Source organism: Chroicocephalus ridibundus, chromosome 2 (genome assembly GCF_963924245.1).
Source record: "Chroicocephalus ridibundus chromosome 2, bChrRid1.1, whole genome shotgun sequence".
NCBI classification, from domain to species: Eukaryota; Metazoa; Chordata; class Aves; order Charadriiformes; family Laridae; genus Chroicocephalus; species Chroicocephalus ridibundus.
This window is the reverse complement of record NC_086285.1, coordinates 118258489-118282379: the sequence shown is the minus strand read 5'-3', so window position 1 is coordinate 118282379 and position 23891 is coordinate 118258489. Positions and strand designations below refer to the sequence as shown.

The 23891-nt window shown below is 42.0% G+C and overlaps 1 protein-coding gene and 1 long non-coding RNA gene across 5 annotated transcripts in view; both read left to right on the top strand.

Moving 5' to 3' along the window:
• Positions 1 to 20325, top strand: part of TMEM241 (transmembrane protein 241) — a 58049-nt gene extending 37724 nt beyond the window's left edge. For both annotated transcript variants that reach the window (XM_063326707.1, XM_063326706.1), the window contains exons 14-15: positions 16087 to 16151; positions 19639 to 20325. In XM_063326707.1, the coding sequence (XP_063182777.1) occupies positions 16087 to 16151; positions 19639 to 19699 (126 nt within the window). In that variant the 3' untranslated portion in view covers positions 19700 to 20325. The remainder of the gene's footprint in view (positions 1 to 16086; positions 16152 to 19638) is intronic.
• An 838-nt stretch (positions 20326 to 21163) lies between these two features.
• Positions 21164 to 23891, top strand: LOC134510751 (uncharacterized). Of its 3 annotated transcripts, XR_010069717.1 has the most exons (4): positions 21190 to 21995; positions 22153 to 22272; positions 22432 to 22720; positions 23220 to 23891. It is a non-coding gene; the product is annotated as an uncharacterized LOC134510751 (long non-coding RNA). The 3 variants fall into 3 exon arrangements; XR_010069718.1 differs by having other exon boundaries at positions 21164 to 21995; positions 22100 to 22720; XR_010069716.1 differs by having other exon boundaries at positions 21172 to 21995; positions 22153 to 22720.

Below are 23891 nucleotides of genomic sequence, written 5' to 3'. Positions count from 1 at the left end.
TGTATATTTATTCTTGACACATCTATTTGATTCCTGTGAGTCACTACAGGGACCAAGCAAATACCTTGGAAAAGAAAATGTGTTTCTTTGTTGAGCTTAACAAGCAGATAAGGCAATCAGTGTGCTCTTAACTGCATTTTAAGGGTCTATAAAAAAGTCCAGTTGCTGAAACCTTAAAAGTATAGGTTTTTGGGTAGTTTCCATGGAGACAGCTTGATAGTTACGTTGTAGCATCCAACACTAATTACACCATATAATTGTTGGGAAGACATCAGTCTCCATAACAGCTCCTTTGTGTGCTACATGACCACTAAGCAAAGTGTCACAGGCTCCCAGGAGCACTAATGCAATTTAAGGAAGCTGTCTCGTAAGAATAGCTGAGACTTGTTGGAGGTTTTGAATCTCCAGGTAATGGAAAATTTTCATATGTACATTAAGAGGCGTTGTATCCACTGAAAATGGCAGCTACACAGCGTTTGGGCAGAACATGGTCAAACAAATAAGTACATAAAGTTATGTGTTGCAACTTGGGGGTAGTATCGCAGCACAATTTTCATCTGTGCTCGATATAATAAATCCAGTCTCAGCAGACATTAATTGATAGATTGAACCCTAAGAGATGCTCTGAATCAGTTTGTTTCCTTTTATCCATCATGATGCGCATCACTTACATTTGATATTGTCATTCTCTTGAACGTCAAGCTAACTGCAGAACCGCTGGCTTGGATTGTGTCTTTGGAAGGTACTTTGACAAACCGTCTCTATATACTTGACAGTAGAAAATGACAATTTAAAAGTAGATTGTGTCAAATCTAACAGAATGTTGAATTGCAGAGGATGCAGCTTCATTGGTTCCTCTGCATAACAGATATGCAGTCTTCCATGTTTTTATTTGGTCTCCCAGAGTTACTTACATTTGTAGAGCTCAGGCTGGGAGATGAATCATAAGTGTGACAGAGAGAAAACAAAAGAATGAGGACTGTTCTGGAAATTGTTTCCGTTGCTAATGTGCTGATGTAAATGCCAAAATTATATGGGAGAACCATGCGCTATATAACATACAAACATGGAAGGTTTCAAAGTTAGCTAATGCTAGGCTTCCAAAAATGAGCAAATGTAGCCACATTCTCCTCCCTTGCTGCTTCCCTGTTCTTTTGAGGATTGTTATCTGCTTTTTTGATCCTTAAAAACTTCCACGTCACCCATGACTGCCTCACAAATCTTGAGCCTGATCATTGACCTCTCTGATAGGCACTTGGTGTCGCACTCCAGGTTGCTTTCTTCAGAAACTGCCCATGTTAGTGAGCTGCTGCTGTCTGAAATGGGGCTCCCTGTCTTTCTCTTCCTCTCCCTTCCCAACTTAGAACCAATCTTTGCAAAGTCTTAAGTGCATTTATTTCTCAATCCCATCTGTACACCTGTTTAAGGATTAGATTTTGACTTTTGACAAAAGTCAGCAAACAACCACAGGGCTCTGGGGGAGGCAGACTGAATGGCTTATGTCCTGTCCCTGAAGTGTGTGGTGCTCAGGGAAGTCGCATAGCCTTCAAACAATTTTAGGAGATGACAGTGAGCTGTTCTCATCATATCCACGGCTAGCATGGAGAGGAAGAGTCCAGCTCTCTCCATGCATGTTGTTACGGATGGTTGTCCTAAGGGGGCAGAGGGGAATGGGTCTTCTTGCAGAGTCTTCCCCACCCTTTCTGACGGAATGGGAGGCCAAAGGCTATAGTCACTTCTGTCACTGTCTTCCCATGCATGGGACACACATGGACCGCTGGAGCCCACAGGGCTAAGTGTGTAACTTTGTGACATTGCTCATAAAAGGCGTTGCTCAAAGTGGATTAGCTGTGTTGATGTTTTAAAAAACATTTTTTCATGTATCACGTTTCTTAAGGTTTCTGATGGAATATTTTGAGCTTTTGTGACAGTGAATGGTTAGAAAGCCCTGGAAAGACTTTTGTTTTTGAATGGAAAAATAAAACCTTAAAGAATACCAATTCTTCCTTGCAGTCCTTAGCATAATAATAATAATAATAATAGCATGTTGATTTCTTTCCATTACATCATTACTAAAACAGCATAAACACACCAGAGAATGGCAATGCAGAGACTGTGTCTCTGTTGTTATTGTTGGGTTGTACAGAAAGGGGTCAGCAGGGAGATTTAGCTATCTGGTCTGGGAATTATTTGTTTATGAATTAGGTTTTCCCAAAGGAGTTGTGAGATGGGAAATACAATAGGAAATGGACTTTATACATGCACAGAAATACCAAAACTGTAAGTGTCATGCGGGAGAGAGATTGATGGAAACTTGCTATTTCTGCTAATGGATTTTTAAAAAATACTCAATTACGCATCCCGAAGTTTCCTATGCTATTTTTGATACTAGTGATATCTGAGTTCTGAGTTAGTCATGACAGAAAAATGTTTTACATCTGATAATGTTGACAAGGAATATAAGCACTTCCGGTGTTTCTATAGATTTTAACAGTTGAAAAATACATTATGTTACTTTTCACTAAAATATTGCCCTTAAGCTAGTTGTCCTCATTGGTTCTGACAATATCCTTGAATGCTTTCAGCAGCATTTGTGCTTTCAATGTATAAGTAAAGCAGCATGCATAGGATCTGTTCTTTTGTAGCAGATATACTGTGGGCAAGAAGAGGTTTGAAGAAGCACAAAACCACACAGGTCTTGAACTGACAATGGCCTCAGCCTGCAGCGTTCAGCCTGAGACCTTCGGGCAATCTAGCATGGAAAGAGCAGTCGCTGAGAATGCGTGAAGCACCCTACCCAGCACCCCCCTCTACAGTAAGGTACTTCAGATATGATCAGTCTTGGCACAATGGGCCAGTCCCCATCTGGGTCATTTGAGCCAGTTGTGGAAGTGGCGTCGGAGTGCACAGCTGGGTAGGTGTTCGCCTAACTGATGTCTATGTGGAAAAGTTCGCTGTTGGCTTCCCAGGTTGCTCAAGGGATATTTTCTTCTGTCAGTCTTCTGGTCTGCTTTGTGAAGGTATTATCTGGTATAGGGCAACAGCCAAGCACATGGCTTTGGACTGAGTGTCCAGCTGACTTTGGAAAAGACATTCAGTTCTTGTATTGCATGGAAACACATTGATGTAGCCCATAACATATCTGCCTTTGGCCCCATTTTTTTTGCCTTACTCTCCTCACTGTTGAAGTTCTCTTCCAGAAGTCATGGTCCCTTGAACCATATTCTCTTGCACTTTGAGAGAGAAAAAACTGACAGGGGCTAAAAATATCAGCCTGGTTAATTTGGACTTTGAGAATTATGAAATGGTGCACATAAAGTAGCTAAATGGTCCAGAATTATCACAGCCACTAAGCGGTCTATGCTTAAAAATATTGTCTTCCACCACAGTGCCAGTGTATTCTGCCTCCAGGAAACTCAAGTCAATTTTCCTTTTCTTCATGGACCCCAACTGCCAGGAACTTTACACTCTGCCTGCTGGAACCAGCTTTTTTTTCCTCCTTGATGCCAGCTGAGCCAGCACGGAGCCACTGCTGTGGGAGGTCATGGTCCACCGTGTGGAGTTTGGAATTGCCTCCTCTCCCACCTTTCGTCAGAAGTCCTGATACTGCAAGGCAGTTATAGTATCGGTCCCTGCCTGACCTGGCTGCTGGCCCACCCACTGGCATCTAGCCCTCTGGAGGAAGATAGACATAGGCAGATGCTGAGCTCAGTCCTTCCCAAGGAGCCAGCTCCTTTTGTGCCAGATATATGTAGCAAACTGTCAGTTTGCCTGTTAAATTCACCGCTTAAGTGTGACGATGAAAAGCATCGTCATCCTGTCCGGGTTATCAGCCTTCTGTGTCTCTTTATGGTAATCTCTATTTCATGATCTCATAAGGGCTAGCTGAGGTGAAGAATAACTTGGAATGCCAAAAGGCTAGCTCTTGCTGAACGTAACATAAGATGAAGTGCATTTTATTGTGGTATTTTACAGCAGCAGAGTGTTAAAACAGCTGGCTGCTCCCCAAATTGAAAAGCAATGCTTTTCAAATGAAATAGAAAAAATAATTCTTTAACACAGTGTACCATATTACTGACCAGTAAAATTCAGGGCATCAAACAGAAGATAATACTGAGAGAACTGACTGAGTAAAAGCATAGAGAGGTGTAGATTTTTTACAGGTTCACATCTGCTCAAAAGGTTTCAGTGACTGGTGCCCATGATCATAATAGGTTGAACACTGCTGTTGTTGCTGTTCCAATACTTAACTCCATTACACGAATATTTAACAATTCATAAAATAAGAACAAGATGATGACTCACATTGCCCTGTCAGCTTCTGAGCTCAGAGGTTCCAGGGGAGAGACTAAATGGCAGGAGCAGCTTAAGGCCTTTGCAGTATTGGGACAGCACATCAGGAAAAGAGACTCCTCGACAGGCTGAAATGACAGAGGAAAAGTACAGTTAAGCATTATAATGCATGAAGCATTTACAGGGAACAGGGGGCATTTGGTATAACCTGGAAATACAAATATAATTCAGCTTTTGGTCAGTTATATGTGCCTCAACAGTCAATCTTGTAACAGCAAGAATGGACAAAGCACTTTTTGCCAGAGTCAAATAAAGTCAAAGTTATTTGGCCTAAAGAAGCCTTCTCATATCCCTCATTAAATGACTTTTGCTGTTCTTGCTTGACAAAGCTTTAGCTGCCTGGATTGTGCCTCTCATTTGCAGAACTGACCTGAACAGATGCTATGAGTGTGGTGCATGTATGCACACCTGTTTGAATCATGATTGATAGTGTTTCCATATCAGCAAAGCATGCTTCAGGGAGAATGTACATGAATTGTGCAGGGTTTTCCCTTTGCGTCCTTAAAACGGAACTGGAACACTGAGAGTAATTATGGTATCTGGATTACATTTTCAGTGGCCATGTTTAAGAGAAATATTTAAATATGAACAGAGGCACTGTTAAAATTGAGCTCTGTACTGTAACCACTCTACACTTTATAGGCTGAAGATTGGTAGCACTTTACCTCTCATTCATCATAAGAAGGGGAAACGTATGTTTTGTCCGTTATCTCCAGTAGTGGAGGGCAAATGCTTCATGTTTTTGCTTTCTCTTTATTACGACAGAAAATCTGATGTTTGTGTTTGAGTGAAGGCAGGGTGGAGTGGCTACCTGATGTTCAAAAAGAAATAGCTAGTGTAATTTTCAAGCCAACCTAGTATTTTACAAGGGGCAAAGAGTTGTGATTTTCTTTAAAAGTCTCAGAATATCTTTCACTTTTTGTAGGAAAGCAAAATGAGTTATGATGTGCTTGTAATAGGTCAGTCCTATCTCGTCAGTGATGTATGTTTATATATTTCTATGCTATATACAGTATGTGTTTATATATATGAATGCATATGTAGATATATGTGTTTACATTGATAGATGTAGACCTTTCTGAAAGGAAAGATCTTGTCTTGTTCATGTCTGATCGTTGTAAATATGACCATGATTTTCTTACATGAATTCTATTAATTACGCTCAGTAACCCACATATCCTTCTTTACTTTCCGTACTTAACTATTGTAAGGTGTCTCTGCAACATAGAAGAATTGCTGTGTCTTTCTCTGAGGTGGTTCTTGTAAGGCTTAAAAGAAAGAAACAGACAGTGCAGAACCAAGGAAATTAAGGTATTGCCAAGAATCAGAAAGACTACCCAGTAGCTATACATTAAATCTTTGTATGGCTGAGAGCCGTGAGACAGGTACCGTGTACCCTAAAGAGGTGAAGGCATATGGTTCTCTAGAAGTGTTTCAGAGGCAGGAGCCAGAAGGGCTTTTTTGAACCCTTTCTGCATTGTAGGACAGGGCTGGGCATACAGCTGGTTCCAGAATGACCTAGTAACCGCAGCTTCAGTATCCCCTAATGGCTCATTTTCTTCTGCAGCCAAACTGCTAATGAGACGCATACGGTGCAAGAACAATAGTTTGGTCACCCCTTTGTCTTATGAGGAATAAGAGAATAATGAAGTTAGACAACAATTCAGCAGTTCTTTTTGGCATTCACATGATGCTCAGTATTAAAAGATAGTTACTGTAGCACATTAATCTGAAAGGATTATACATTAGTCCTTGACAATGTATTAATCTGGTAAACCAGGGTGCTGAATGACTTCAAGGAAGCTGATACAACCACCTATTGCTTCAATCTTGCACTTGCAGGATCAGTGTCTTGGTTGCATTGGTCATCACATCCTGGAAACAAAAAGAATGTACAAACAACAGCACTGAGAAGAATCTTCCTAAATGCAATAGAAAGTAGAGGATGGATACCTAACTCTCTAAATACTGGAACTGTATATTATTGTCTAGGCATAGAAATGCAGAGGATTGTCTGCCCTTTAAAAGCATACTAGGGATAATTAAGAAGTCTGCTTTCTTATAGCAACTGAAAAGCTGATACATAGAAATACTCCTCTGTGATGCAGAGATTATAGTTTGGGTTATTGTTAAGGTAAAAAAACAAAAACAAAACCAAAAAATTTAAAAAACCTGATGATTTTGGTAGAGGTAAACATTTATACTGCATCTGTTCTGAAAACATTTTAGAGGGCAGATTGTTGACTGTGTGTGTCATTTGGTCTACCCTCCCCCTCTTTTTAAGTATGTTTTATGTTTTAAATCCAGTGAGTAGCTGATTTTAAGCTGGCTCAGAAGTTAATTGCTATGAAAACCAGATAGATTCATTTGAACTAGAACTAAGTTTTACCGTCATCATTAGCCATTTGACTGTCAGGGCAAGTTTAAGCACTGGCTGCTATTGAGTCACAATACACAGAACTAAATGTGTTCTTAAAGAACCCCCTGGAATTTACCATTATTGTTTTAATAATTGTCAAAAAAGTAAAGAGAAATAAAACATAAGGGAAGGGCAGAAGAAAGTGACCCAAACCTCCTTCAAGAAAAATGTGCTTTAGCGAAGCTGGAGATCTGTGCAGGCATTTAGGCAAATAGAAATAAAGGATCTCAAAGAATTTTACAACAGCTGGTAAAAACTTCTGTGTGGCTGGATCAAAGCTGTGTGGGTCATGAAGTTACTGACTGTCACCGTTGCCATGGTGCCACTGTTGCCATGGTGCCAGCATCACTTACTGTTTAAGCATCAATGCTGCCCAGGCCCATGCACCTCTTGATCAAGGGTGTGTGTCGGGGAGGATTAAAGGGTTTTCTTCCTTCAGGAGAGCTGAGCAGAGTCCACCTGAGAGCAGTGCGCACCTAAGTATGCTGTAAAGCACAAACTCATTGCGCTGTCTACTGAATTCATAGCCTGACAGTCTCCAGTTAAGTCTGTCAGGAAACAAAAACCCTTAGGGCACGTCTGCACTTTGGTCAGGCTGTAAGGGTGATGGCAGTGGACATGCTCAAGTTAGCTTTAAACTGATGAGCGGAATTGAGAGCAAACCCTGTTTTGCTTTACCCCTTTCTCCAATGTATTTCACTTTTGGATTGTTTCTTTCCCTTGTTTGGGCTGCTCAGCTTTTCAGGCAGGATCACAGCATTGCTGTTTCCATTGGGAGTAGCCATTATTTTGTTGGTTTAAGCCTAAAGCTTCCTTATTTTTCTTCGGAAAAAGCTGTGTCTCTGCTTAAAATCCTTCTCTGTCTGCTCCTTCAGGGGCCTGCGTTATCACCTGGAGCTGTTAGGTTAAGCAGTATGTTTTGCATTTCCTTTTAATTGGTAACAACAGACCCTCAGAACAAAGTTGAAAACTCTCACAGGTCCTTTTAATGTATTGATTAATACGTCTGAATCAATATCTAGGGGAAGGAGGCTCTACAGGAGGGTTAGTTGGAGGATTTTTGCGCCCATTTGCTCTACCTCTTTTAACCAGAGATTGGCTTTGACGCTTTAAAGTTGGTTTAAATGAGCCTTCAAACTTCTAGAAATGATCCAGATTGCATGGAAAGCCTTTTCATTGCAATAGGCAATATGTTTGTAAGCTTCCAGGGAAGTTTTTATTTCCGTGATAGATCATCCCCAAAGCTGACCTGAAATTAAACAGTTAATGCTTGTTTGATTTTGGTCTGGTTCTGCACGCAGTATTAATTCAGGTACTGTGCAGGACTGGGAATATCTTCTGTACACAGTGTCTGCAGCTGTTAATGGTGCTTTATTTTGACTGATGACCGTGGAAAGAAAGCAGTATATTCATTTTTTTCCATGTTTTCTCGAGTAGGGCATTTTCTCCTGCCCTATTCACAAGCAGTCCGGTTGTACTTGACTTTAGTTCGAAGTCCTCTTTCTTGCGAGGAAGGATGGTGTACCATGTTTGCCATCTTCAGCTGGGATTTTTGCTGCCCACTTGTGGCAGGTTTCCAGTGCCTGTACCAGCCTTCCACAATTGGTGTGCGTACTGGTGGTCATTGGTGCTTCTCCTTGCTCATTGCTGACTTTGTGAAACTTCACAGTCAGCACCTGCTGTAGGAAGATCTCAAGTCTGGGTTATTTCAAAAAGGCTTGTCAGTACACGCTGCACCACTTCAGTCAAGGTTTAGACAGGGGCGATCCAGATCCCTCGGTGTTCTTCTGTGTATTTGGCTGTCCCAGTCAATGCCTTGTTCATCTGTTTCAGTAGCTGCTGGATCTCTCTGAATCAAAGTATTCTTGCGAAGGTGCAGAGAAGTTGCCCATCTGGCAGTGTTTGGTTGCCTTAACTTTGGATGCAGCAAAGCAGAGGAAAGCTAGATGGAAATGGCTTGTAGTCCAACTGAGATGAAAAGCGTATGTAAACAAGGAGGGAGAGTGTTAACAGCTCAGCAAATTCATGTGAATTAATGAACACAGAAGATGGCATTAAAATATTAACTGTTCCTTTTAACCTGTTCTTAAGCTTTTTTGTTTCATTTTTGCTAGATCTCTATACCTGACATAGCATTTTATATTTGTGTGCACACATGTACATACACTTACTGTCAAATAGATGTACATACAAACGAGATGTAACTCTGAAATTTGGGAAGGTATTTCAGTGGCTCTCCCTCAAGAAACAGAAGAGTGTATGTTGTTACTGATGTTTGCCTGATGTAATTTTTGCCTTTTTGGTAGTACTGGATTTCAGCTTTTGGTGGCACCAACAGTGATCCATTTCCCTGACGATTTTTGATTATTATCTTAGCAGCTGGTTAAAACATGCAGAAGAGGGACAAAACAAATATTATGTCTATAAAAAGCTTGACATTGCTTTAATTCCACCAGCAGAATGAAAACAAAGGTTATGTATATCAGAAGCTTTTTCCTGATGTTTTGAGAAGATGACCTGATGATATGTTGAATGATTTATTTTGCACAGTGAGTGAACTTGATGAGCCATTTCAAAACACTGTCTTTGGAAAAAATACGCGTTTTTGTAAGGACAGAGGTTTCGGCAGTTTGGGGAAGTGAGTTTACAAGGATTGGCTCTGTGTACACAAACGAAGGAAAACTTTTGTAAAGTATTCTGTGTTCACTTACAGCAAGAACTATGACATTTAACTTTCTAGCAGTTTAACAGTGAATCGGAGGAAACATACTTTTTATATGGTATGTACAAGTATAATTGTAATATTAACAAATCATGGTCATGTCTGGACTAAATCCCCCATATCTTTCCATTCCAGATAGGAAGATTAAACTGGAATCTAAATTTTGAAAATGTCCTCATCCTTGTTCTTGGCTGTATAAACAACATGTTCCTGAACACCTCAGAAATGCTTGATACTTAAAATATACAGCTGGCTCTTGCAGCTTGAAAATCTTTCTCTAAAGTAATTGCAAAGTCAGAGGTGGAAGGGACCAGTGATAGCTTGGTCAAGAATGACACATTTATCCAGCCAGTGCTGGCTGGTTTGAAGTGATCGAGAACTGGCACAGCAGAGGCTATGGCATAACCACAGCTGGTCAGGGGAGAAGGCAAGGCAGCAAAGAATGCAGAGTCCCACATTTCTGTATCTCCCAGGATCCAAGTTTCTGCTTTGTCAAGGACCGGGAACCCTTAGGAATGCCACTGCCATCTCCTGTCTTCACGCCACATGTCAGACTTCCTAGAATTTTCTGATGTTATGTGGTCAAGAAATAGATCTAATAGGGAAGCAGGCTCAGCAGTGATCTTGCCTGTTCTTAAGGTCCTCCAGCAAAGAATTCTCCAGTCTTTATTTTTTACTTCATTATCTATAAAACTAATTTCTAATTCTAAATTAATTTCTATTTTTTGTCTGATTTTTTAAAAACAACTTTTATGAAACAAATTTTGCCTTCTCTTCTGAGCATTTTTTCTTGTCTGACCATAATGTGATTAGGAGAAAGGAGGGGATCATTCATGTCATGAGTTGTGTAACGGTCTGTCTACCTAAGGTCCTTGGGAACTCTTTAAAACTAGTGGTAATGGTGCCTCCCTCCACTCGTGAATCACTAAAGCAGATTTACAAATGCAGATGCATGAGAGCATGTTCTTTCCTATTCCTCCTTTTTGCCTGTGCAAGGATGATTTTACGTGCTGGATTTGTTCCTACTGTTTTGTTCTTCCGCACATTAGGATATTTCTGCTTTATGAATCTTAGTCTGCTACCAAGCATTTCAATGATGTCATCGTTGATCTTGTTGCTGGTAATTCAGCCTGATAATGAGCAAACTCTGGACCCGTGGAATCAACTCCCTTCTTCTCTTTGGATCCTGAAGCTGGACACTGTGTTGTCCTTCAGAGCAGCTTGTTAAATGTAAATGACGATGTAAGCAGTGTGCAGGATGCTGCATGGCATCCGGGCCTGTCTTTGGTTCCCAGAATAATGGAAATGCCTGAGATTTTCACCCTTTTTTTTTGTGGCGAACCGAATCTGGGAAGCCTCTGACTGTCCCACTTCTTGTGGGTTAATACTCTGGAGCCCTACCCCAAGCTCAGCCTTTCAGACAGGTATTTCACCACTAAGGAGACACAGACCTTTTTCCTCCTAAGTGATTCCTCATGATCCTTCCTTAAAACTTCACCATAGTTGATGATTTACCAACTTCTGATGAGTTATCTTTGATGGCCATGTTTTCTCTGATGCACAAACCCTGGAGCTTTCACATGTCCATGGTCATTAGGTACAATGAGTTCAGCCTCAGCTCTTTGTCTTGCAGTGTTTACAAAGAGCAAGTCTTTCCTATCACTAAATCTTCTTGAAATACGTTACTCCTATTTAGAAACTGGAACAGGGATCTCACAAGCTCTGTTTCCCTCTTTAGGGACCAGGTTGTAAGCTGACAAATGAGTCTGTATTTCTCTGCTGTCCCACGCTTTCTAGGTGGGTCCAACCCCACTTCTGGTACAAACTTGTAAAAGGGCTGCTGTTTTAAGACCCTTCTCTGTGGCACAATCCAGGCACTGGGGCTGGGTTGTCCTCTGTTTTCTTTCCTGGTTCTTGTTCATTCCCTCTACTAGAGTAGCTGTGTAAAGAAGTCCCATTTGTTCTGTTTCATTGTCTGACTATTCAGGCCCAATCTTTGTTCCAGCAATCCTGCAGCATTCTCCCTGTGCTTGAGGTGATGCTGCTTTAATCTTCTTTCTTCTCCTTCCCGGTGGGATCTGCAGTCCTAGCTCTCACAGGCTATCTGCAATACCACACAAGCCATTTCATCGAGGGCAAGTTGGGCCAGGCTGATGAATTTCTGCAAGTTGTGGCCTTGTGGGCATAAGTGGAGGAGGTCAGCTGTCTCTCCTCTTATGCACAGACCTCATCCCAGGTAAGTATCCATCTCAAGGATACACTTATTTCCTTGAATGCTGATACATATTGTGAAGAGCTAGCACCGTTTTTGATTGAGATAACAAACACAGTCTGAAATGCCAAGATTTTTGTTTATTTATAAAAGTACTTGTAAATAACTCAGTGACTGGAACTATAGAAATAGTTGACATCAAGGCAAATAGGTGTTAATAAAGTATTCCTTTAAATGGGTCTTGTTTCCACAGTAAAATGGAGTGACACATTAAATTTAGAGTGATTATTTTAAGAAACAATCTTTTTTCCCCGCCATTTTTTTTTTGTGTGTGCATGGAAGCATTTGAAATAATTTCTCAGGAATGATTTCAGCTCACATGGAAATGTTTTGTTAAACGATGCTACACTTGGATTTTTTTCCTAATCACTGAAAGCTGTGTCAGAATTCTGTAGAAATGTTCACGGTATGAATGTTTTTTAAAATAGCTTTTGCAGTACTGCCTAGTCACGGTTCCTTTAAGCAAGTAAGTAGGCAGAGTCCATGGAGCTATTCCTGTTTCTAAAATTGTTGGGGTTCAACCATCCAGTCTCCATCTTTCGGTGGAATTAGTGATCATGTGTCAGAATCTTGGGGACCTTTGTTCAAAATACACTAGTTATAGCTAATTAAAACTTTCTTTTCCACCTCCTAGTTTTAAAGATTCAGCACCAAAATGTATTTGGAAATAATTTACTTTAGATTGCCCTTTTAATTGCTTTATTTTTTCTTGCAAGCTCATTCTTTTTCGTAAGGCATCTGAATGCCTAGGAGGACAACTGTGACCTTTAAAGAGAAGAAAGAGAGATTACTGCATTTAGTGCATTGTGGTTTTGTTTTTTTAAAGGACATTCAGAACATCAGTGTAGGTGGGTTTTTAAATGCTGAAATATACTTGAAGGAAAATTACCTTCTGAACTATGTCCCTAGACTTTAGATTCTTCCCTTGGAACAAATTATATGGTTAGCTTCGCTGAAAACTTGTTTTTTTCATTTTTGAATGTGTTCCTCTTTTAGATAAACAATCAAAGGTGGACATTTTAGCAATGTGTTTTCCTTTTGTTTTGTTTTGCATTTTTTTTCCTTACACACGCTTACTTCATGTGCTCTTCCAACCCACATTTTGTTTCTGTTTGGCACTGACAGACTCTTACATAATTTTTTCAAAAATACAGCAGTGTTCCGCTGTGATAGTCCAAAAGGCTACGGCCTGCATTTTTGCAGAGGTTTGGGATGATGGCAGTAGAATGGTGTATTGTTTTTGATAAGGCCTGTTTTTGGAGGGTTCTTAAATGCCTTTTTCTCTGCTGTTGGCCTCTTCTCAAGTTTCTAATAAACAGGACTGTACAAGGGACTGGGTGACACAACTTTAACTTGTGTCACTTCTCAAATACAGCACTTCAGTTTCTTTCAGGAGAACAGCTTAAAGAAAAGAATGGTCTGTAGATACCACAGCTACCATCCTTCAGTAGTTCCTGTTTAACATGCCTGGTAATGAATATCGTATATTTTTATGTAAAACTAGTATTAGCCTAAAATAAGCTCAGTGCAGTTAATTCTGCAATCATTCATGCTGATGTGAATCAGAAATAGTTCCTTGTAGGTCAGTGCAGCTGCTGCAAGGTGTGTAAGGGGAGAATCCAGTCTGCTAGAACAAGATATGGATGTATTTCAGAGAGCTGCATTTGAACTGACGGATATCCAGCCCAGGAGCTGCATTTAGGTAAAGTGCATGAAAGATTCAGCTGCTGAATGACTAACTTCCGCTGCTTGGAGTAGGTGTCAGCTCCCTCTGGCAGCAAATGACTATGAGACCTGAACGTGTGACCTGAATGTAGACAGTTGCAATATCATCTTCTTCAGTTTTGAAGAATAACTCTCAGTTTGTGACTTGTCCTTCTCCTCTGTCAGTCTCTTTTGGGTGCATCTGTTTAGTCATATGTTTGCTTGTATGTATACAGACAAGGCTCTAGGGGCAGAGCTATTATGTATCTTTGATTTTCCCCTGGGCTGGGAGCTCATTTTTTATGTTAGCTTCGGGCTTTAGAGTATTGCCCATGTTATACGCCACTGTTGTAGGCAGTGTGCAAATAACTTAAGTCGAATGAATAGTTCGTATCAAGAGGTATATGCTTATAAATACTTAAAGGGTGGGTGTCAGGAGGATGGGGCCAGGCTCTTTTCAGTGGTGCCCAGTGACAGGACAAGAGGTAATGGGCACAAACTTGAACATAGGAAGTTCCATCTCAACATGAGGAGGAACTTCTTTACTTGGAGGGTGGCAGAGCACTGGAACAGGCTGCCCAGAGAGGTGGTGGAGTCTCCAACCCTGGAGACATTCAAAACCCGCCTGGACGCGTTCCTGTGCAACCTGCTCTAGGTGACCCTGCTCTGGCAGGGGGGTTGGACTAGATGATCTCCAGAGGTCCCTTCCAACCCCTGTCTTTCTGTGATTCTGTGGTTCTGTATGTCTGTGGTTGTATGGATACCAGTGATTTGATTACTGTGCAGGAATGGAGTGGATCTGCGGTCTCATGGTATCCTTCATGGATCAAGTCCATCCTCCTGCCTCATTCCCGCTGCAAGGTGCCTATGCTATAGGCAAATAGAGAACAGTCAGGGTGTGATTTATGGTAATGTCTAGGGGAAAAAAAAGCCATCTTCTGCATGCCTGTATCTCCCTGAAGTAGAGAACATCCCCAAATAGTCCAGAGGAGGCACTCACTATACAGTCCCTGTCGAGCATCACTGCTGTGGTGCTCACTGCCATTGTGTGGTCTCACTGCCAGCTTTAGATTAGGGATACAGAATGGAAGGGACCTCTAGAGATCATCTATCATCCCCTCTCCGGCTACCTCTTGGAGTGGGGCTGGAGAAGTGATGTACAACCATCTCATCTCTGCTGCTTGTGATCCTGCACCGATTACGCTCCAGGCAGATTCAGAACCCTGCCTTTTACCATGCAGCCGTAACAAATGTAGTGGGTATTGATTAACAGACTTAGCACAAGGTCTGGTGCACAGAGTCTACTCTAAAACGGCATTTGCTTCCCTACCGCACGTGTAGTAGTGTTTTAACACGTAATAGATCATGGAATGAAGTTTCTGCTGTCTCCCCTGGGAGTCAACTAGACAAACAACTATTAGGAAATCTTAGCTGATAATTGTTTAAATGTTTTGTTTCTTAATTTCATCTTTTTCCTTGGGCAATTTTGTGCTTTCATTCCTCAGTGCTTGTGTTTCCCAAGTATTTGTAAATCACTACCAAGTCTTCCTTTCCCACAGGCATTGCTTATCCTAACTGTTGACTGAAAATCAATCCCTCCATCTAATGACTCTGTCACTGTTCTCTGAACTCTTTCCATTTTACATTATCCATCTGGCAACAAAATGACAAAAACTGCACGCAGGCTGCAGATGTGGTAGCTCCGTAGCTGTTGGGGCAGGGATCCGTTACAAACCATTGTATGTCGGGATCTGGCTGTTTCTGGGATCAGTACCGTGAAAATATAAAGCCATTTGCCCCCAGCTTCTCTGCCCAGGACACCTTGGTGTAATGAGAGATTTGTAATATTAACCTACTGAAGTTGTATTGTTTTTGTTTACACCACACATTAATCCTTCTTTTTTTTTTTTTTGGCTTTTCTACACCCACAAACACATTTCAAGCTCTCATTCTCCTCAGAAATATAAGGCTTTTCAAGGCTGGGACCCGACTGGTCTCCCCAGTCTGCTGTCAGCAAATAAAAGCTAGCAGGTTTCCAGGCCAGGCCAGCTGGGATGTGTGATAAGGGACCCTCTGCTCTGGTTCCCTGCCCTGCCTCTGCTGTGTTCCAGCTTCTGTAGGAGTTAAAATTCAACTGCGATGCATGACCATTGTACTATTTTCTCCATTGGTTTCCCAGCCTAATGAGCAGTGTATTTTGCATGTGCTTTCCCAGGAATACCCCACAATCAGGTTCTTGCTCCAAGCTGCCTGCACAGGTCTTGTGTCCCGGTCTGTTGGGTCTTTTTCTGCTGTTTCTGGCCTGCCTTCCACTGTCCAGAGAGGGAAAAAGGTGTCTGTATTTAGTCTCTGTACTTGCACAGGGGAGGGAGGTTGGGCTGGAGTGGAAGATCCACATTTAGCAATGTCTCACTGTGTAGCATAGACTCATTGGGTTTCTCCTGTCCATTGACTATCTAATTTAGGTACTGCATCTAATGGTTAAGAAAACAAAGAAAAAGAAAAAAAAATGTGACTGCACATGCAGAAATTGAATTTCAGGAAAAGTATTTCAGTTTTCATTTGTTATATCGCAAGTTCACAAAGTGCTTTTTTTTTTTCCTTTCAATTTAACAGGTTATCACTGCTAGCTTATCACCGTTCTTCTTTGTCATGACTGCCAATGTACTAACAATTTCTTGGTAAGTGCCTACACGCGCTTTTTTCTTAACAGTAGAAACGAATTTCCACACAGTGCTTCATGTGGAACATGTGCTTCTACATGTCAAGTTCTGTTAGTGCCAGTAATATTTTGCATGTAAGGAGATCCAGGTGTGCAATGATGGATGCAGTACAGTAATACAAGTAGAAGAGTGTTTTCTGCCTCTGTGGGAGAACATGGACATTTTGGACATTAAGCCTCACCACAATTCACTCAGCATGTTTTACAGCTAGACAAATGGATGCAATAGGCAAATAAATGACCCATTCAAAGTCACACTATAAATTAGTGGTGGAATTGGAAATAAAACACAGGAGTCATGGTTTGGTGACAGCGTCTTTTTAACCAACAGAGTGCATTCACGTTTCCCTAACATGGTGTGTACTATGAATGCATAAAATGAAAACAGTAGAAAAATAATGATAATAAACTTTTTCCAAAGCTGCAACTGGATTTTGTAATGTGTAGACACACATTACGAGTTGCCTAACCTGAACTTTTTAGGTAGAAATATAAAGGATTGGGGTGCAAACTTATTTGGTCAAAGACAATGTTTTCGGTCTGCTTTTGTACAGCACCCAGGGAAAGGAAATCCCAGCCCATGGCTGATGCTCCTAAATGCTTCAGCCAAGCAAATAACAACTAAATGCGGGGTTAGGCATGTGTCTGTGAAGATAGATTTGTTGTTGGAAATAAAAATCTGCTTGCTTTTGAAAAGCTTTAAGTTTCCTTCCCCCCCCCCAGTTTGACTGCCATCTTAAAGATTCAGCTCTGCACTGAATGGAATTAGCATATTCTTTTTTCAGGTGTGATAAAGAAGTTACAGGAAGGAGAATCTCAGTTTAAACTAGCCCCATATACATATGTGTGAATATGCATCCCCATATGTATGTTAGGCATTTGTAATCTCAAATACTAAAATAAGTAACGTGTAATTTATTTTTTTTAGCTCTTGGAATACATTCATGTGGCCTATGTGTGTAAGAGGCTGAACTAATATCAATGCACCTAAACCACTCCTAGTCTAGACCATTAACTTGCCATTCCTCACCATGTTTTACATGTGTTTGTGCAGGTCTATCATGTGCGTGCTAGAGGTAGGCTTTTATAATATGTATGTATTCACTGACATGTCTACTAAAAATTCATGTGTACCTTTGTTAATGTGAGCACATGGGCCCATATAGTTGCACACATACTACGTGTCCTGTATGCACTGAAAGTAATATGAACGATGAGCACATCGGTATCTTTAAAAGAAACTTTGCTTTAGCCCTAGGGCCACTGTTAGCTTCGTTTATCATAACGCAAAAATATAACAATTGTATTTATTTATTTATTTATCCGAGTTCTGTTATTGCTTGTGCACCAGCAGTGCCTTGGCTATCAGCAAAGCTCTGGAAATAGTTTGTTAGATGATAGCAGCTGCAAAGCACTCGTGAGATCATTAATCACGGAGTTTTTTAATGTTGCTCCAGTGTTGTCATGGACAATATCATATGTTAATTTCTGAGTGATGGGCAAATGCAGTTAGCTGTCACCCCACAATAAACAGAAGTCAGAGGATTTGCCAGATGGTAAATTGAAGGTAAATCAGGCGTTGGCGTTTAGCCATGTTTTTTGCTCTGCTTCATCTTGAAGTTATAATGATGGTTTCTATGGGCCTAGTAATGTGGTGAGTATAGATTGCATGGGCACACGGGTACCTGAGATTTCAAATCCTTCAGAAAGGAATTATTTTTCACTGATGTAGGGCATAAGATATTAAAGAACAGTTTATAGACACAGGCACCTTTTTACAGAACAGGGCTGTACAGTTTGCTAATTCTTGTACTGAATTGCCAGTCTAATTTTTAGAATGCTACAGCAGAGAGAGGTTTCTTTTTGAAAGTCTCCATTTAAAATGTTGTAGAAAACAACGCATCTATAGAATGAAAAAAAACCAAACAAAACCTGAGTAATTTCTAAGACTCTGTTAGAATTAGTTCTTCCTATATTCAGTGCGGTTTTTTTCCTTAGGGTAAAGAGGAAGAATACAGTATCCAACCTTAGCTTCTGAAGGAATTAATGCAGAGGGTATGTTTATAACTGGAGCTGAAATCCAGACAAGACAGGAGGGTTAACCCTCTCCAGAGATAAGTGCTCGGAGGTTGTTAGTGATTACAGTGCAACAGAATCACATGGTTTAGACCTTTCTGAAAGGCTTGTAGCCCTCGCAGCCCTTTGCTCCATGTTGGTAATTCCACACCCAAAGGTATTTTGTCTCCACAGTAGACTGTCCACAGACTGTCTGTAGCACCTACTTTCCAGGGCTGTTTCCTGGGTAATTGTAAGATATTGTCCTGTTGTTATACAATGTTTGTTCCTCTCGGGAAGAAGGGCAATTATGTGATTTTTAAAACAGCTCACCAAAGCTAAGATTTAAACGATTGTAATGCTATTAAAGACCAGAGAGCCTTCAGCTTTACATGCCTTTTTTTTTCTTTCCCCAAGGAAAAAAAAAGCCCTCTTACAAATGAACTTAACAGAAGTTTGTTTTGTTTATAAAGTTCATTAAGGAGCTTTTCTGTTTCATAAGCTAACTAAGCTATGAGGCTAAGATGAAAGGTCAGTACACTTAGCTTTGCACAGTTATAAAAGAGGAGATGAGTTGGTGTCCTACCATTTTGCAGTCAGCTATGATAGATAGCAGAGGAGATTTGGCGATTATTAACTATTACACGGCTTGAGTGGGTTGATAGCTTCTTTCAGTGAATGGTTTTGTTTGTAAAACCGTTCATCCTGATTTGGAACTCAGCTTCTAGCCCGAGACTTGGAGAGAAGCGTTAGTGCCACCACTGTGCTGTGAGCAGCGCAGGAAGGAAGCGCTTGGGCACGTGTGCCATTGCGGCTGGGGCAGGTGCTTTCGCCAGGTTCCTCACAAAGAGGAGCGAATACAGGAATTTCTACCGGCCTCACTACGCCAGTGGGATTTCCTCAGAGCAAAATCATTTTTACTGATTTCCTCAGTCCCCAAAACCTAGGCTTTACATCTCCTCCTGACTTTGTCAAGTGGCAAGTTTTTGTGACAGAACACAAACAGAAATTGCAAAGGGGAATCATTAACCTTAGGAGGTTCAGACTCTCTTGCCTTCCTTTCCTGTTCTTGCTGGTGTATGGGTGTGCAGCTATTCTTGTAACTAAGTGCAACCTTCGTTTATCTAGATTTCTGTCTGCGTATTTTCACGTGAATACCACCAGCCCTAAAATATAGGAAAGGTAGTTTCTGATAAGATCAGTTAAATAAGACATTTCTGGTTTCAGCCTTTTCTCAGCAAGACGAATGAAAAAAATCACCTGGGTTACTGTCTCTAGGTTGAAATGTGTTTAGACAAAATAATACCTTTCTCCTAGTGTTGTGCTGTTTGGCATTGTATCAAGTGGAGGGACTTGCCTGATGCTAAATTTGTGGTATACTTTGTTTGCAGCCTTGTGATCGGTGGAGTTGGAGAAGCTTTGCTTGTTTACACTGAAAGGACAGGCACATAAAGAGGAACCAGATCTCACCAGCTGGAAAAGAGCTGACTTGCAGCCTACAGACCCTATCATGAATAAAATGCAGCAGCAGAAATGAAGAAGTGCAACCAAACACAAGGAAAGAGACCTATTGTTTTTCTATTGAGAAAGAAAAACTATGCTATTAATAGTGCTAGTAAGAGCGCAGCATAGTTGGCAGGGTGGTTCGGAGCCTTTGCCTCAAAGCACAAGACAAACTATTTCTGATTGATGTGGTAAAGGAAAAACTGCACTGTCTCACGCTGGTGGCTCTGTGTGAGAACCTCTCAGTAGCAGCTTCTTGCACAGGGAACTGAACTCAGGAAAAGCAGCATTCCCCACTGGATGCCCCCAGTTCTTTTGTTGGAAGCTGACAGCAGGTTGCGCCAAACAATGGGAGAGCCCAGATTCTGCCATGAACTCAGGATCAGGAAGGATGGATTTTTGTCTCCAACTGTTCAGTGAGCAGCAAGCTGCTGCACACAGGTCTGTAGTCACGTCGACTGAACTGGCACGGTGACCGAGGCCATGGGCCTTCTGGAGATAATTCCCTTCTGGAACTGCGGTGGGTTGACAGCTTTGCAGAATGGGGAAATCAGCAATAAATCTCAATATCTGTAGTGATTGCTCTTTGTGTGTTTTTTTCCTCTCCCATTCTCTGAGATTTCTGTTGAACTCTGCAAATTTTTGGCAGCTGGAGGGGGTGGAGGGACACATACTGTTCCCAGCAGTGGTTTGTCTCTTAAATTACTGCAAGAGGCAACAAAGATTATGAACCTTGAATGAATGTCGTAAAGAGTGTAAGGCAATTCATCTGAAGAGTTCTTAAAATAATTTCATTTCTCGTTGCTTAATGGCTGTTAGAAATTAGTCTTGATGTATTAGTGCCTGGGAAAGTAATCTTTGTGAAAGTAATATTAAATGATGAGTTGATAATATTGTGGGGAAGATCTACGTGGTAAAAGGAGCTTGGTAACAAACCTTCAATGCGGAGAGGGACTTGTCTCACATGACAGTAGATATCTAAAGTGTAGTCCCTTAATCTAAGTTGACAAAGTTTCCTTCATAGTCAACGGAAGGAGAGGGGTGCCCTCAGAGAGATGATTCTTCTTGAGTAGATTGCTGTGCTAATATGGCTGAAAGACCCTCTGGAAGTGTTCGTCTCTTTGTAGATGGAAACTAGGTGACTAGTCTAGACAAGACACATGGCTTTTAGAAGGCTACAGTTAGCGGAGGCATATCTGCTTCAATCTAACAAATTCTAGTAGCTGGGTTTTAAAATATAGCTACATTTTAACTTCAAATAAAACACCATTGTTTAACTAGAAGGTAAATTTTACAAAGGACTGCAGTCAGTTTCTATGGCTGTAGAGTTTTGGTTAAAGATCAGTTAGTTGGCTTTCAGAAAAAAATGCTGTAGTTGAAAAGAAAGAGCATTCAGAGAAGTACTCTGGCCTGTATTGTACCTAAGCTTATCTCAATTAATCGCAGAGGGTCTGTTTGTACTGGCATGTTGTCCATGTATGTTGGGATGTGCTCTGGCTTGAGTTTGGAGTGAGCCGTTTTCTTGCCAGGTGGTAAAAGCTCAGGCTTGGGAAGAAAGGGAGAGGGACAAGCATGAAAGAAACATGTGCTTGAACACGAGCCGTAGTCCTGCAACCAACATGAGCCACATGGCATGGGGCGTTGAGCCCATGCTCATGCCCAATGAGCCAAGGCACAAGCCGGCCATGGACCGTCGTGGCCCTCCCGTCTGTGAATTCAGACAATGCTGGGCGTGATGGCTGCAGCATGCTGGCTTTCCCCAGGCAACTGGCTCTGCCAGCCAGTCGTGGCAAGATGGCGGGATCCTTGCTGTGCCAGCTTTCTGCTGATTTTGAAGTGGCTGGTGACCCTGGGAGACCTCATGAAAGAGTCCCTGTGTGATAGCTGAGGTTTTGCAATCGTAGCTGGAACCTTTGCTGTGGGAAAAGCTCATCGTGTACCTCACTGCTTGCGTAACTTTCAAGGGTAGGCTGCAGTCTGGTTCGTTTTTTTTTTTTTTTTCTTTCCTCTCTGTTGTCTGTGCTGTTCATAGCAATATACCAAAACCCACAGCACCCATTTGCTTTCTTGCCGGTGGTCTCAGGAGAAAGCCAGTGGCCAAATCAGCAGCCGGAGTTGCTGTAGCACTTTGGTTGCAGAGGGCATATTTGGGGCAGCTGTGGGAAGGTTGTTGGGCTGCAACAGGCATTACATTGTCTGGGGGAATTCAGTCTCGGCAGTTGCTGAATTAGTATTTCCCTGCATAGTAAGTCCACTACCTTTTTATATAACTTTGTGCCTGTATCTATATTTTATCTAACTTCATGCAATGCTCAGCTGTTTGCTTCTGCTTTCATTTTTGTGCCTTAGCGCGATGTTCTTGCATTTCTAAGACTCTGCTACATTTAAGTAAAATACTGCAGGTTTAAATTGATTGCCACATCAGCAAATCAATGAAGCAGAGTTAACAGGGAAACTGGGCTCCTCTGTCGAACACGGCTGGGAAGAAAAGGCTCCCTCTGAACCGACTTGACCTGCTTCAGGTGAGGATGACTCCCGTGGACCAGCACAAGGCTCATCAGTGGTGCTGAAGACTCGAAGTTGGGTGGAAGTGAAGCTCCAGGGCCTTCAAAATCCATCTTTCGCATATTCGGTGTTGTCTCAAGGTGCTAAAGGCATGGGTTGGCTTCCTTCTTCTTCAGGCCGTGGCAGAGGTGACAGCAGAGCTGGGGTCCGGTGTGGCAGTGCCTGTGAGCAAAGGGCTGCTCAAGCACTGCCAGCAGCGAGCCGTCGGAGGGTCGGCCCTGCTGGAGGAGGGAAGAGGTTGTGGAGAGAGAGCCCTTTGGAGGCCTTCTGGCTGTTGGAACAAGCGGTGCCTTTGTGGAGGCGTGAGTGCCGGGGTGGGGATGTCCACCTGGAAATGGTGATCTGCAGCCCTAAGATGACATCTCAGCTGGCAGTTCAGAGCAGGCGTGTGATACGGATCTACAGGTGAGCCATGGAAGGGCACGTATGGAAGACCCCGGCTCCTGTCCCACGCTGCTCTTGGGAAGGGGTGCATTCCCACCAGCGGCGCCCAGGGGAGAAGAGACACAGAAAGGTGCCGTTTGGGCTCCCTGGTCCCGGCAGCAAACAGCCCCAGGCAGGGAGGCCCTCACAGCAGAGGGGAAAGGTGGGGAGGACAGGCACGTGCTGGGCGATTGCGGAGGCCGGTGACTGGAGGCGATGGGGCAGAGCAAACCTCGTGATTTCTTGGGGAAGCGGCGTCCTGATCTTTAATTCAGTCCTGCCTGGGAAGAAGGGATACTGCATGGTAAAAAACACACTTCAGGGTTGTTATAATGGTCTTTGAAGCAGGAAGCCTCAGAAGGTCAAGCTTAAGATGGCTCTTGCAAGACTAGTGAACGGTTATGTTCAGTGATTTAGAGAGCAAATATGCAAAGGATTTATTTATTTATATTTATTCATGTCTAATTGACCTTTTTTCCAGTTGGTCAAAGATACAGAGTGACAAACACACGGCTCTGAGGAAGGAGGAGTTCCTTTGCAGTTCGAAGAGGGAAAGACACTAATTAACACGTGAATGCAAAGCAATGGTCTCTAGCTCAGCTGGTGGAAGAACCTCTGGTTTTATCAGTATCCGTCATTTAAGGAACTCACTGTCTGAAGGTTCCCCAATTCTTGGGCCATCAGCATGTGGGACTAGAGAGAGAATTTGGAGTGTGCTGGTCTTTCTGAGGGACAGCAGGTCCCCAGACACTGTCCCATCACCCTGTTTTCACATCTACTGGTTTTGATCAAACCACTCTGAGAGTGGTTTTCCTGAATCGTGTAACACATTCTTGATCTTATTTTGCTTACACTTCTATTTTCCAAATGTCTGTCTTTTTTTTTTTTCTTTCTTGCTGAAGTAATTGGTTTGAGGCAAGGCTTGTATTATCTGCTGCAGAGACGTGACTCACGCGTGTGGCTGGCCTGCATGATAAAGAGCCTCTACTTAAAGCCAAGTGCCACGGAAAGACGGCTGAAATTGTATAAAGCTGATGGATGTTGACTACAAGTGGGTTACTAAAATGCAGGCAGCCGTGATGCTGATTCAAAATAATCTGGATCTGGCGGCTGTGACTTAGCTTTCAGCAGAAAATGTTATTAAAGGAATTAA